Raw genomic sequence first — 13,429 nt, forward strand, 5'->3', positions numbered from 1 at the left:
GACAATTTAATATTGCTCAAAATACATTTTGTACTGAAATGCTGTTTCTTATTGTTTTAGTCATTAATTAAAATATTAAGGAAAATATAGGGTAGTTTATCTGGTACACACCATTACACATTTTATGCTTGTGGCAATACAGTGATTTTAAAACAATTGCAGATATGAAGTTGTAAGTGCCTAATACGCTGATAATTGGATTTCACACAAAGCTCTTTGCCACCTATTGTTTTTGAAGTACATTCTATAAATGAAACTTCATTACACAGTAAATTATTTTTCTGTAATCCTTATTTATGAGACATGCCATGTTGCAATTTTTTTCTAACCATTGTTTACTAAATTCTGTTGCCATTTTTAACATAATAATCAACTATAAAAAGGTGTAATTGAGTTTTCTTGTCCAATTTGTTTATCAGTGGGTTTTTAAACTGAGAACAGAGGAGGAAGAAAAATAGCTGGCGGTGATTTATGAATCAGTTCCTTCATCTTATCCTGTGTTTTCCCACTATGCCAACACATGCCAGAGCTCAATTTCTGTCTGACACACTTCTAGTTCAGTAATGCAGTTATGTTCCTTAGGGACATGTGTTTACGCAGAATTGCAAACTTGATTAGGAGATCCTTTGTCAATGTTGACATCTAGAGGTGGCTGTGGTTGGATGTTCGGGTATAATGCCTGTTGGAAAAGGAAGAGCGTACGGGGGGGTGAACTTGAGGCTGTGAGCTTGGATGGCCGCCGTCTAGAAGGCATCGCTGTCATCTCCCGGACTTTCCTCTTCACTTTCTTGGTTGTGACCCTGATTTCTGTTTGTTTGTCTACGGCGCCTCCCCGACCTGTCCCGTGCAGCCTGAGTGTGCTGGTGAAGCTCACTCCATTATCCCGCCTGTGGGCGTGAGCGAGTAACCTGATTCAAGTCTGTGAAACTGGAGAAGGGGCTTCTGGGAAAGAGGTTTCCTCCCTTCTCGGAGACAGCTTCTAGGAGTGCGGATTGCTCCCCTTCCTGGGAATGAGCAGGAACTATCTGGGGCCTTGCCAGCCCTCCTGCCATGGTGAGAGGCCACCAGCTTTTGGATGAAGCTCCCATCAATCTTGGAATGAGCAGGAACTATCCGGGGGCGCTGCCAGGGCTCCTGCCATGGTGAGAGGCCACCAGCTTTCGGATGAAGCTCCCATCAAAGGATATAAGGGGAAGAAAGTAAACCACGGCTTCACTGAGCCATGGGATCAAACTGACTCTGAGGCTCTGCACTTTGCCTTCCTGTGAGCCAGTAAGTTGCCTTTACTGTTAGGCAAGCGTGAATTGGCTTTTTCTTGACTCTCCGTCAAACACGACGTGATTGGCACTGGCCTGAATTCTGGAAGGACATGGGGTGGTGAGGCCTCCGGACTTCTGCCAAAGCCTGTACTGATCGAGGTTCTCCAGAGAAATGGGATCAGTAGGATGTGTGTGCTCCTCCATCTCTGCAAGAGGGAGGGAAGGAGAGAGGGATTTAACTCGAGGAATTGGCTTGCACAATTGTAGGGGCTGGTGAGTCTGAAATCTGCAGGGTGGGCCAGCAGGCAGGAGACCCAGGGAGGAGTTGGTGCTGCAGCGAGAGTTCGAAGGCCGTCTGGAGGTGAAGACCCCATGACCTTCTGCATGACCTTGTCCCTATGGCAGTGGGCACGCTTGTCCTGGGGTGTGTCCTGACTCTCCATGGGGGATGGTGAGGGAAATGGAGTTAGCGATGGTGTCTGTGGGAAGTCCCTGCCTCCCAGCCTCTTGTGCACGGCTTCTCCCTTATGCCAGCCCCGCCAGACTCTCAGCATCGACTCAGGAGTTCTTCCCAAGAGGAATGTGGAATTGAAGAAAGGGTGGCTGCGTTGAGCGTGGGAGAAATCAGGTGTGGCATTTTGTGGCAAAGACAGTGTCATTAGAGAAGGTAGTTTTGAGAATGATTTCTTTTGCTGATAATGAGATGCCTATGACATTTCAATTAAATCTGTAATTATAGAGTAATATATTATAAACTAATCAAATAGATGAAATTATCAGCTACAGATCCTTGCATTTGGTGTGCTGAGATTTAATCAAAGCTTTGATAAGGACGGGGATAACAGATTAGCAATCATACAGCATACAGGAGCTAAGTGTTTAAATGGGGTTGAGAAATCGGATCAAAATTACAACATTCAGCTTTGGAGCATGGGAGCAGCTGAATTCCAGGCACAATAGTGGTTATGCTAATGCACCCGTAGTAAAATTCCTATTTAAGTATTTAGGTATTGATTAGATTAATAGTGCTTTTGAGTACATTTATGAGTTTAAAGCCTTTGGTAGAGAATCTCTGGTTCTCAAATGAGGAATGGCTGATGGCTGTGTGTCGTGTAAGTGACAAAATGTGATAATAGAACACATGTAATTTTTCATAATACCCCGGTATGCTTTGCCATAGCTGCTTCTTAGCTATAATAGAAGACTTTCTCAATTATATATTATTTTCAATCAGTAATACCTTTCAACCAACAAAATGGAACATAAAATTGCTATATTTTCTCACCTTGTTATATGGTCAAGACAAAAAACCTATTGTGATCTACAGTTTCTGTTATCTCATGGATATCCTAGTGGCTTATATTTCCTTTTTAAAAGGAAAAAAAACCAAAATGCTGAGACATTTTGGGATTATTAGTTACAGTATTTATGGATATAAATTAGGTGGGGGATAGTTGATAAAGTGTTTATATTCATATAAACACTTATATTTCGTATTACAGAAAATATTATGTTGTGATTTGGTAGGTAGATTCTATAATGTCATCTTGTTTATTTTTATTAGAAAAAGATGTCCCATGTGAAACAGAAAAATGAACTCTGCTCTTCCTGGCACCCTTGAGGTGTGTGTGTCTTAGATTTCTTCAAAACTATTCTTTTATTTTCAAAACTGAGGAATAAATAGGAAGGTAAACTGATATGGAAATTATACGGTGTGTTTTAAAGGAGGTGTGTTTTAAATTATACAGTGTGTTTTAGATGAGGGCCTAGACACTCACTGATGCTCCTGGCTGAACCCTCCTCCAGGGGCCTGCTCTGCTGAACTTTTTGTCTCTAGCACAAAAGTGGGGGCAGTTCCCTCTTTCCCCAGCGCTGCATTCCCAGGAGAGCCGAAGAATCTGGGGTTTCTTCTCCCTCCACTGATTGAGGCTCCACATTTCTCCAGCAGATAAACAGTGAGATGCCTGTTATCCTACGCAACAGCTACCTGCCTCTCAATGTTCTTCTGCCAAATGTTCTGGGACCCCAGAAGCAGGACTCCTGTCTGCACTCAGTGTGTAGTGGTGAGGATGAATAGATGATAAAAAGTACATGACATCTAAAGGGAATCATCCCCTTAAAGGAGAAAACATATTGAATTTTAATTTTAATGGTGACCTTCTATTAAAATAAGCTTAAAGGAGGGACTGAAAAAGAACTCAGAAAAAGATCTAATGTGCCTTTGAAGGAAGGTTTCAGATTTCTTCTGTAACATAAGAGCAGGATGCCATAAAAAAGGAAGAATTTTAGAATCACAATTTAGTTTATTTTCCCCTCAAAATCAGTAGAGGCAGTGAAAAGTGGAATAGACATTATAACACCTCAGTTTTGATAACTGAGTTAAGTGACTGGCCCCAGGTTGTGTAGTGCGTAAGATCGAATGGACACACTTGGCTCCAGATGCCATGTTTGCAACACTAGTTGAGCTCTTAGAACATTTCTATTCATGTTCTGAGGACTTTACCTGAATAATTCATTGAATCCTTACAAATAGCATATGAGGTAAGTCTTATTATTTTCATGTGCCCATTAGGAAACAGGCATGGAGACTTTATGTAACTATGTCCTGAGGATGTATTACTAGTAAGGGCTGGATCCCGGTTTCAGACCCTGATTCAGATCCCATAAACCAATATGCTATGTGGAACACCTATAAAACAAGAATAGGTAGTGTTGTAAAATGACCAATTAGAAATACTATGAACTTTGGGAGGCTGAGGCGGGTGGATCACGAGGTCAGGAGATCGAGACCATCCTGGCTAACACGGTGGAACCCCGTCTCTACTAAAAATACAAAAAAAAAATTAGCTGGGCATTGTGGCGGGTACCTGTAGTCCCAGCTACTCGGGAGGCTGAGGCGGGAGAATGGTGTGAACCTGGGAGGCGGAGCTGCAGTGAGCTGAGATCATGTTACTCCACTCACTCCAGCCTGGCAACAGAGCAAGACTCCGTCTCAAAAAAAAAAAAAAAAAAAAGAAATACTGTGAACATTATAGCCCTTGAAATGAAAACTCAGTAGATATTTATAGATCAGATATAGCTGAAGAAAACATTAATGGACTAGAAGATTAAGCTAAAGGAATTTCCTAGTGTTAAGCATAAAAAGATAGAACATGAGAAAGCACAGTTAATGGAGTGAATATATCTGAAAAGCAAAAAAATAGATCCATTAGAAGCTAAAGAAGGAGGTAATCGAAAGGGGGGTGTTGCCGTGCATGTGTGCTGCTACAACCAAATACTTGAGACTGATTTCTTTATAAACAGCAGGAGTTTATTTCTCACAGTTCTGGAGGCCAGGAGTCCAAAGTCGAGGTACAGGAGGCTTGGGGTCTGGTGAGGGCTGCTGTCTGCTTGCAGGGTGGTGCCCTGTGTCTGTGTCCTCTGAAGGGAGGAGCACTGTGTCCTCACTTGGCGGAGGAGCAGAACACCCTGTTCCCTCAAGCCTTTTTACGAGGGCCTTAGCCCATCCGTGGAGGCTTTGCCCTCATGACTGAAGTTTTAACATGTGAATTTTGGAGACCTTTTCAGACCATCACAGTGGTCAATCAGTATTTGAGATTAAAATGGCAGATAATTTCCCCAAATTGAGGGAAAATCCTTTCAGATGGATACATTGTGTCACCTGCTAAGTGGAAATAAAGATAAATTCAATATCCTGATATATCTCTGTAAAATTTCACTGTGTCCAGGATAACAACAAAATCCTAAACAACTCAGTAAAGAAAATATAAATTGGTTATAGATTGGTAAATAATGCCTTAACAATAATACTAGAAGAAGATATTTATTGAATGTCTTGAATTCTATCCCTAATGTACCTATCATTTGATATTGAGGGCAAATAAAGACATTTTCAGACTTGGCAAGTTCACAGAGGCCATATTGAAAGGAGGACAAGAAGATACAAAAGAAGAATACTTTGGAGCATGTGTTTTCATTTATCTCATTTTATCTCATTTCTTAGATGTAGTAATTGTTTTATAAATTTGGGAGCTTCAGTGTTAGGTACATATATATTTAGAATTGTGATATTTTCCTGTTGGACTAGTCCTTTTATCAGTATATAATGCCCATCTTTGTCTTTTTAAAATGCTGTTGCTGTAAAGTTTGTTTTATCTGGTGTAAGAATAGTTACTCCTGCTTGCTTTTGATGTCCATTTGCATGGAATATTTCTTCCACCCCTTTATTTTAAGTTTATGTGAGTCCTTATGTGTTACATGAGTCTCTTGAAGACAGTAGAAACTTGGTTGGTGAATTCTTATTCTTTCTACCATTCTGTGTCTTTTAAGTGGAACATTTAGTACATTTACATTCAGTGTTAGTATTGAGATGTGAGGTACTATTCCATTCATCATGCTATTTGTTGCCTGAATACCTTGGGTTTTTTTTTTCCATTGCGTTATTGTTACATGTAATAGGTCCTGTGAGATTTATGCTTTAAGGAATTCTATTTTGGTGTATTTCAAGGATTTTTTCAAGATTTAGAGCTCCTTGTAGCAGTTCTTACAGTGCTGGCTTGGTAGTGGGGAATTCTCTCAGCATTTATCTGGAAAAGAGTCTATCTTTCTTTCATTTATGAAGCTTAGTATCACTGGATGCAAAATTCTTGGCTGATAATTGTTTTGTTTAAGGAGGCTAAAAATAGTACCCCAGTGCCTTCTAGCTTGTAGGGTTCCTGCTGAGAAATCTGTTAATCTGATAGGTTTTCCTTTATAGGTTAGCTGATGCTTTTGCCTCCAGCTCTTAAAATTGTTTCCTTTGTCTTGACTTTGGATAACCTGATGACTATATGCCTAAGGTGATGATCTTTTTGTGATGAATTTCCCAGGTGTTCTTTGAGATTCTTGTATTTGGGTGTCTAGATCTCTAGTAAAAACAGGAAGTTTTCCTTGATTGTTCCCTCAAATATGTTTTCCAAATGGTTAGATTTCTCTTCTTCCCTGGAAACAACAATTATTCTTGAGTTTGGACATTTAACACAGTCCCAAACTTCTTAGAGGCTTTGTTCACATTGAGTGGATCGTGAGGTCAGGAGATCGAGACCATCCTGACTAAGACAGTGAAACCCTGTCTCTACTAAAAATACAAAAAAATTAGCTGGGTGTGGTGGCGGGCACCCGTAGTCCCAGCTCCTCAGGAGGCTGAGGCAGGAGAATGGCGTGAATCTGGGAGGCAGAGCTTTCAGTGAGCCAGGATCGTGCCACTGCACTCCAGCCTGGGCGACAGAGCGAGACTCCATCACAAAAAAAAAAAAGTTATCTTTTCTTTGTCTTTGATGGGTTGGGTTAATTTGAAAGCCTTGTCTTAAGCTCTGAAGTTCTTTCTTCAGCTTGTTCGATTCTATTGCTGAGACTTTCCAGTGCATTTTGCATTTCTCTAAGTTTGAACTTGATTTCCAGAAGTTATCATTGTTTTTTATTTATGCAATTTCACTGAAGAAGGTTTCTTTCATATCCTGTATTATGTTTTTTCATTTCCTTAAGTTGGACTTCACCTTTCTCTGGTGCCTCCTCGATTAGCTTAATAATTGACCTGAATTCTTTTTTTGGCAATTCAGAGATTTCTTCTTGGTTTGGATCCATTGCTGGTGAGGTAATATGATCTTTTGGGGGTGTTAAATAACCTTGTTTTATCCTGTTACCAGAATTGTTTTTCTGGTTCCTTCTCATTTGGGTAGACTATATCAGAGGGAAGATCTGGGATTCAAGGGCTGCTGTTCAGACTCTTTTCTTCCACGGGGTGCTCCCTTGATGTGGTGTTTTCCCCCTTCCCTTAGGTATGTGGCTTCCTGAGAACCAAACTGTAGTGATTGTTTTTGCTCTTCTGGGTCCAGCCACCCGGTGGAGCTACCAGGCTCTGAGCTGGTGCTGGGGGGTGTCTGCAGAGTCCTGTGATGTGATTTTTGTCTTAAAGTCTTGCAGATGTGGACACCAGCACCTGCTCCGGCAGAGGGGGCAGGGGAATGAAGTGGACTCTGTGAGGGTCCTTGGTTGTGTTTTTGTTTAGTGTGATGGTTGGCCTCCAGCCAGGAGGTGGTGCTTTCAAGAGTGCATCAGCTGTGGTCCCATAGGGAGGAAGCAAACTTGCCCTAGGGTCACCTGGTTAAATATTCAGGTTTCTCAGGCAGTGGGCAGGGCCATAGAGCTCCCAAGATATTATGACCTTTGTTTCAGCTACCAGGGTGGGTACAGAAAGACCACCAGGTGAGGGGCAGGGATAGGCATGTGTGAGCTCAGACTCTCCTTGGGTGGGGCTGGCTGCAGCTGCTGTGGGGGATGGGGGTGTGGTTTCCAGGACAATGGAGTTATATTCCCAGGGGGATTATGGCTGCCTCTGCTGAGTCACACAGGTTGCTAGGGAAGTTGGGGAAAGCTGGCAGTGACAGACCTCACCCCACTCCCATGCAGCCTGCTGTCCTAAAGGTTGGTCTCACTCCCACTGTGCCCCACCAACAGCACCGAGTCTATTTCTAGGCAGCCAGTAACCCCCTGAGAATTTTCCCTGGAACTTTCCCTGAACCGCGAACCTCCCCATTGAGAAAGCACAGACTCATGGTTTTTCCGCATTTCAGGGAGCCCGCAGCAGTGATCCTGTTCCTTCCAAGGGTCTGTGGATTCTCTTGGCTTTCCTAGTATGTTCCTGCCGTAATTCTTGGGGAAAAAGTTCATGACGTGAGTCTCTACATGCTGTTCTGTACATCCGAGTGGGAGCTGCAAGTTAGTCCTGCCTCCTATCTGTCATCTTAATCCTCTCTGCTGTTTAAAAGAACATGTGCAAACTGTGCTGGGAATAGGAAACTTGTGTCAAGATTTATAAAGAAAATAAAGAGAAAATTCATGAATATACAGTTAGTGAAAAATGTGATAGAATCATAAAGTTAGAAGAAATAGAAGATGATCTGTAGAAATTTTTGCTTAGAAATTTGAAAATCAAGATAAATGATTTGTTTTCTTGGTGACTATAAATGATATAAATCGATTCAACAAAACTTAGAAAAATTTGATGGAGCAGTAATCATGGAAAAATTAAATATTTTCATAGATGTCTCTTTGTAAGAGGAACTGGCTCAGATATTTTATAGGTAAATTCTATACAACCTTTTAGGAAATGATCATTTTATGTTATCTCAGACTAACAAGCATCACTCTCATTTAATGACTGAATCCAGAATTTGATAAGTATTGCAGAAAAGGGCTGACCTTATTTAAGAATATATAAATTTCCTACCCAAAATGTTAGCCAATTGAATCTAGTGAGGTGTTAAGTATGAGCATAAGCTTTGCCTCATAAGTGCAATATTATTTTAATAATAGTATCTCTATGTAGTAATGCATAAGATAAGGATATTTTTAAAAACCCTCATGACTATATCAATAGATATCATAAGACCTTTAAGCAATATAGCAGCCACCTGTGATAGAATTCTAAGTGAAAGAGAAATGGCAGGGAACTTCCTTGAAACAGGTCAAGATATAATCAGAAACTCAACAACAAGCACAGGAGTAAGTGGGAAAATGCTAAAGTATGGAGCAAAACGGCAGTGCTACAGTTATTACTATTATTCCATTTCTTCTGAAGTCTCTGTTATCTTGGGAAAATATACGAGAAAAGATATTAGGAATCAAGAGACTTATTTTCATTGGAAAATGATAGAGACTATACAAAACCCATAAGATAATTAGTAACGTTGAGCATGGAGAACAAATATGAGATCAATGAATGAAAATTATTAACTGCGCATGACCAAGTAGTGGAAAAGTAGGCGCATCCTCAGGAAGAATAAGCCTCATAAAATATATTGGAATGACACAGGAATGTGTACGATTTATAGGGAAAAAGAATGAAACACTTGGGAGGTACGTAAAACATCACCAAGTACTTGGTGTGGAGCGGTGCTTGCGTGGCCGACTTGGTGTGGAAAAGTGGCACTGCATGGAAGTGGGGGGTGTGGATTATATCATTTCCATGGGAACCCTTTCCTGTTTGGATTGGTCATGAAGCTGGGAATAGGGGAGTGGATTACGTGGTAATGAAGTTAACCTATAAGAACAAATTCACAAGATTGCTCAGTAAGATGTGTTAGAGAAAAATATGAACCGTGAGAGTTCTTGTCTACTAAGAGAAACACACTAGTGCTGTAGGAGATAATCTGTAGATCAAACTCTTTTATGTGGGTAACATTTTCAAGTTAGTCAGGAAAATATGGATTCTTCAGTAAATTTGTTGGGATAATTGGTTGTCCATTTGAGAAAAAATTCATTTCCATCTCATAACTCAACAAAGTTTTAAACATGTTAAATATGTAATCATTAAAGATAGTTACAGAAAGTCTAACAGAAAATCTAGTACAATATGTTTTTTAAATTGTAGAATTGGGAAGATCTTTTAAATCACAGAAATGGTGAAGGAAAGAACTGATAGATTTGGACACATGCATATGAAACCCTTCTAAACTGTTGAAAGATATCATCAATGGGGCTAATAGGCGAATGACAAACTGAAAAAACATTTGCAATGTGTAGAATAGATAAGCATCTGGCATATGTAAAGAGTTCCTAGAAGGCAATGAAAAATTTATCCCCCAAAAGAAAAATACTAAGAAACAGTTTACACAGAAATTTGTTTGCTCAATAACCACATTAAAAAGTCCCCAGACTCTAGGAAAACAGTGAGAAACTATTTTTTTCCACCACAGGCAAAAGCAAGAAGATTGTTGATATGTGGCAATGTAAACGGAAACCAATGTTTTAGTAGCATTTTGGGCTCATGTGCATATCCTTTGACTCAGTAATTCTGTCTAGAAACCTATTCTGCATAAACTCACATAATGAGAAGCATTAAAAAAATGTATGCAGAATTCTTAGGAAATGGGAAAATTGGAAATAACCTAAATACCCAAGAGTAAGGGCTTTGTGGGGCTAAAATAATTGTGATTCTTTCATGCCGGGAAGATTTAGTTCTGTCTGTACCAATATGGAGAAATGTTGATATATTAATAGGAAGTGGATAAGGCTCCTGGAAGAGCAGCAGAATGTGAATTTTAGAAAGGTGGAGAGTTCAACAGTAAGTGCCTGGAAATGAATATGCAGTTTAGACTGACAATCACATAAAGCGTATGTTAACTGGTTACAAGAAACCAATGGTTGATTTTCAGTTTGTATATTATTTTATAATGAATATTTCCCAAACGTGCTTGCTACAATAAAAGTCAGCTAATTTTCTTACCTTATTAGGATTTTACATTTGAAAGTAATTACATGGCATTAACTAATCATCAAAGAGATGTTTGGTCAGAGATTTTGGTGACAACAAAGTTTCAGCAGATAGCAGGCAATGTTCAGCAGCCCTGACCTTCAGGAAAGTTAATATGACATGATCATAGTTTTTAAGGCTATATAAAGTGTATGTAGGAGAGTGTTTTGCGATCACCAGCTCAGTCAGAAGAAAAGACTGGCATATCTTTCCAGTGTAACTTTATAAACCTAATAAGTCTCCTTAAAAAAACACAAGTGTTCATACTTCCTCCAATTCATTTCTGTCGGGGAATAATAATTTCGTGCATTAGTATGCCATGGAAAAAATGAGCAGGGAATTTTGTAATTTATCGAAAATACATATATTAGCACCTTGTTTTTAAAAACATGCTACACTGAATTTCATCTGGGTACATAGCATTTTTGTCTCCTGGAAAGAAAATGATCAATTATTAATATTCTCTGGTACTGCTTTTTTGTTTCTTGGAATCTGTTTGGTTCTTTGCAGAACTGGACTAAGTTCACAGATACTTTTTTTTTCATCAAATTATATAAGGAATCATCATAATTGCTGATTTAAAGTATGGTTTTATTATTTCTCTTTGGTTCAATATTTCAAAATGGTTAAATGTATGTTATTATTATTTCAAATCCTGCTTTAGAATGGAAATAGTAGTTTCCACGATCATACATCCTGGATCCATGCACACAGTGTGCCATTCCACGGTCTGATGTACAAACACTTGGTGGTGATTTTTATATACAGTTCCTGTGCCTACTTCTTGCCATATTGCTCTGTTCAGCTGATTAATTATTGCTTAGTCTCACTTTTTAATGTACATTCCATTTTTTTTCCACAGGGGAGGCTATTTGCCCTTTTTATCACATTTTCCCCATCTCTATCCATTCCTCACCTAGGCTTCCTCGCCATCCGAGGCTTGGCCCTAGCCCTGCGCGGCTTCCCTTGCGGCTGCGAACCCTCTGCCTGCGCCCAGCCCAGCCACAATGGGGACTGCTCAGGTACAGTGTGATCTCGCTCTTGCTTCCTGTGTGTGTCCGTCCTGCGGTCCTTACCCAGCGTTTGCTTACTGCCTGCTGTGATGGGCGCTCCAGCCGGGGAGGGGCACAGGGATGACCAGGGCCTGGCCAGGCACAGGCTACCTGGAAGGAACCAGGCAGCCGGGTATGGTGAGGCCGGGGGTGAGTGTTCCTGGGGCAGAAGCCGGAGAGGCTGCGGACACTGCCCACAGCTTCAGCTGGATGTTTCTCTGTTCAAACAGAGCTGTGTTTAAAAACTTCTCGTGCGCGCAGTGTTTGTTGCTCTGTTATCATTGGCAGTGGTGAGAGAATGTTGAGAAATTCGGGAGGCCTGACGGAGAGTAGGAGCAGGGCCACGTCACTGTGTGTGCTCTGAATGAATCTGTGCATTCACTGAGTGTACGTGTGACTGCAAACTGTCCCCAAATACTGCCAGAATGGAGCTTTTCAAATAGCAGTCTGAACTATTTTCCAGTGGCTTTCAAAGAGCTTTCCTGTGAAAGCTGGTGGTGTGTGGGGGGAAACAGGAGTGCACGTCCACAGGCCTGGGCGTGGTGAGACGGGACACAGCCTTCGGACAACAGCATCCTGGGGCTGTGGACGCCACAGTGACCACTGCTGGGTGCTGCAGGGACTGTCCATGGGGCCGTTCCCACCTCCTGCAGTCCCCAGACCCACAAAGAGCAGATTCGAGAGGAGGGTTTTGTCAGTTTACCTGCCCCAGTGCCAGTAGGTGAAGCACACAGTCACAGAGACGGCATTTCATGAGATTTGTCAAAGGGAAGAGAGGATTATTTCTTATTTCTTATTCCAGAAGTGCTTTGCACTGATGGAAACGTCTAAATTTCAGGGGGGCCATGTTGCTGCCGCTGCCCTGTCATCTCCTTCTGTTTCTTTCCTTCTTTTACGTCTCACTTGGTGGCAGCGTCACACGTTCTGGCTCAGGGTTCCGATACTTTCTGTGCCCACTTGGTGTCCTCAGAAGATGGTGTTGACTTCAGGCTGCCAGACCAAGTTGCCACCTCAGGAACAGGCAGCTCTTGTTCTGGGGTTTCGGGAGCTCTGTGTACAGCTTCTGAGGAGTTGTAAGGCGAGCTTGAATTCATTATTATTTTTTTTATATCTGCTTTTCCCCCGATCAGAAAAGACAGTCCACAGTACGCTTGTCAACTCTCCATTGAAACTCCCTGTAACCAGCAAGGGGCAATTGCTTACTTGTCCTGTGAATTAGTTGGGGTGCTTAATTGCAAAGAAAAGACTCACTCTGGTGTGTTTAAGCAGAAGATAACTTGTGAAAAAGGAAATCAGGCATCCCATAGACCCTTGACCTCTGTCAGCTCCAGCAGCATGGGGCTCAACAGGAGACTCCCGAGAGACCCTTGACTTCCGTCAGCTCCAGAAGCATGGGGCTCAGCAGGAGACCCCCGAGAGCTCTGCACAGACCCCTTACTGGGACACGTACCCCAGCAGGGATGTGTGGGTGTCAGGATATAGCTATGGCGCCTGCCTCCAGCTGCCAGAGATGTTGATCAAAACATTTTGTTGTGGGTGTTTGTTTTTGTTTTGTCTTGCACTTTGGGAAGGGGTCATTTGCAGCACGGGGAGCTGTCAGAAGTGCAGGGAGGCCATTCGGGAGCCTGGGGCAGCCAGGACGGGGGAGGTCAGGAGTCTGCGTCCTGGGTCCATCCACCCAGGCTGTCCTCTCGTTCTCTTGTTGTGTGATGACAATGGCAGCTCCTGTGAGACATAGCTATCCCTTATACGATGGAATCCCACTTAGCTTTATCCCAAAGGGGAAGTTGCAATCACATTTGTCATGTCCCCTAACTCCGAAAGGA

The 13,429-nt window shown here is 41.7% G+C and overlaps 1 protein-coding gene across 3 annotated transcripts in view; it reads left to right on the forward strand.

Moving 5' to 3' along the window:
• The window catches only part of DLGAP2 (DLG associated protein 2), a 944,800-nt gene that overhangs the window by 84,130 nt on the left and 847,241 nt on the right, over positions 1 to 13,429 (forward strand). Inside the window, exons 1-3 of one of the 3 annotated variants that reach the window (XM_054498307.1) lie at positions 7,695 to 7,721; positions 7,871 to 7,970; positions 11,472 to 11,573. The exons of 1 other annotated variant lie outside the window; for it this stretch is intronic. In XM_054498307.1, coding sequence (XP_054354282.1) covers positions 7,966 to 7,970; positions 11,472 to 11,573 — 107 coding nt within the window. In that variant the 5' untranslated portion in view covers positions 7,695 to 7,721; positions 7,871 to 7,965. Of the gene's footprint in view, positions 1 to 7,694; positions 7,722 to 7,870; positions 7,971 to 11,471; positions 11,574 to 13,429 lie in introns of those variants that run through there. One more of the 3 variants, XM_054498311.2, reaches the window with a different exon arrangement.

This window comes from Pongo pygmaeus, chromosome 7, assembly GCF_028885625.2.
Source record: "Pongo pygmaeus isolate AG05252 chromosome 7, NHGRI_mPonPyg2-v2.0_pri, whole genome shotgun sequence".
In the NCBI taxonomy this organism is placed as follows: domain Eukaryota; kingdom Metazoa; phylum Chordata; class Mammalia; order Primates; family Hominidae; genus Pongo; species Pongo pygmaeus.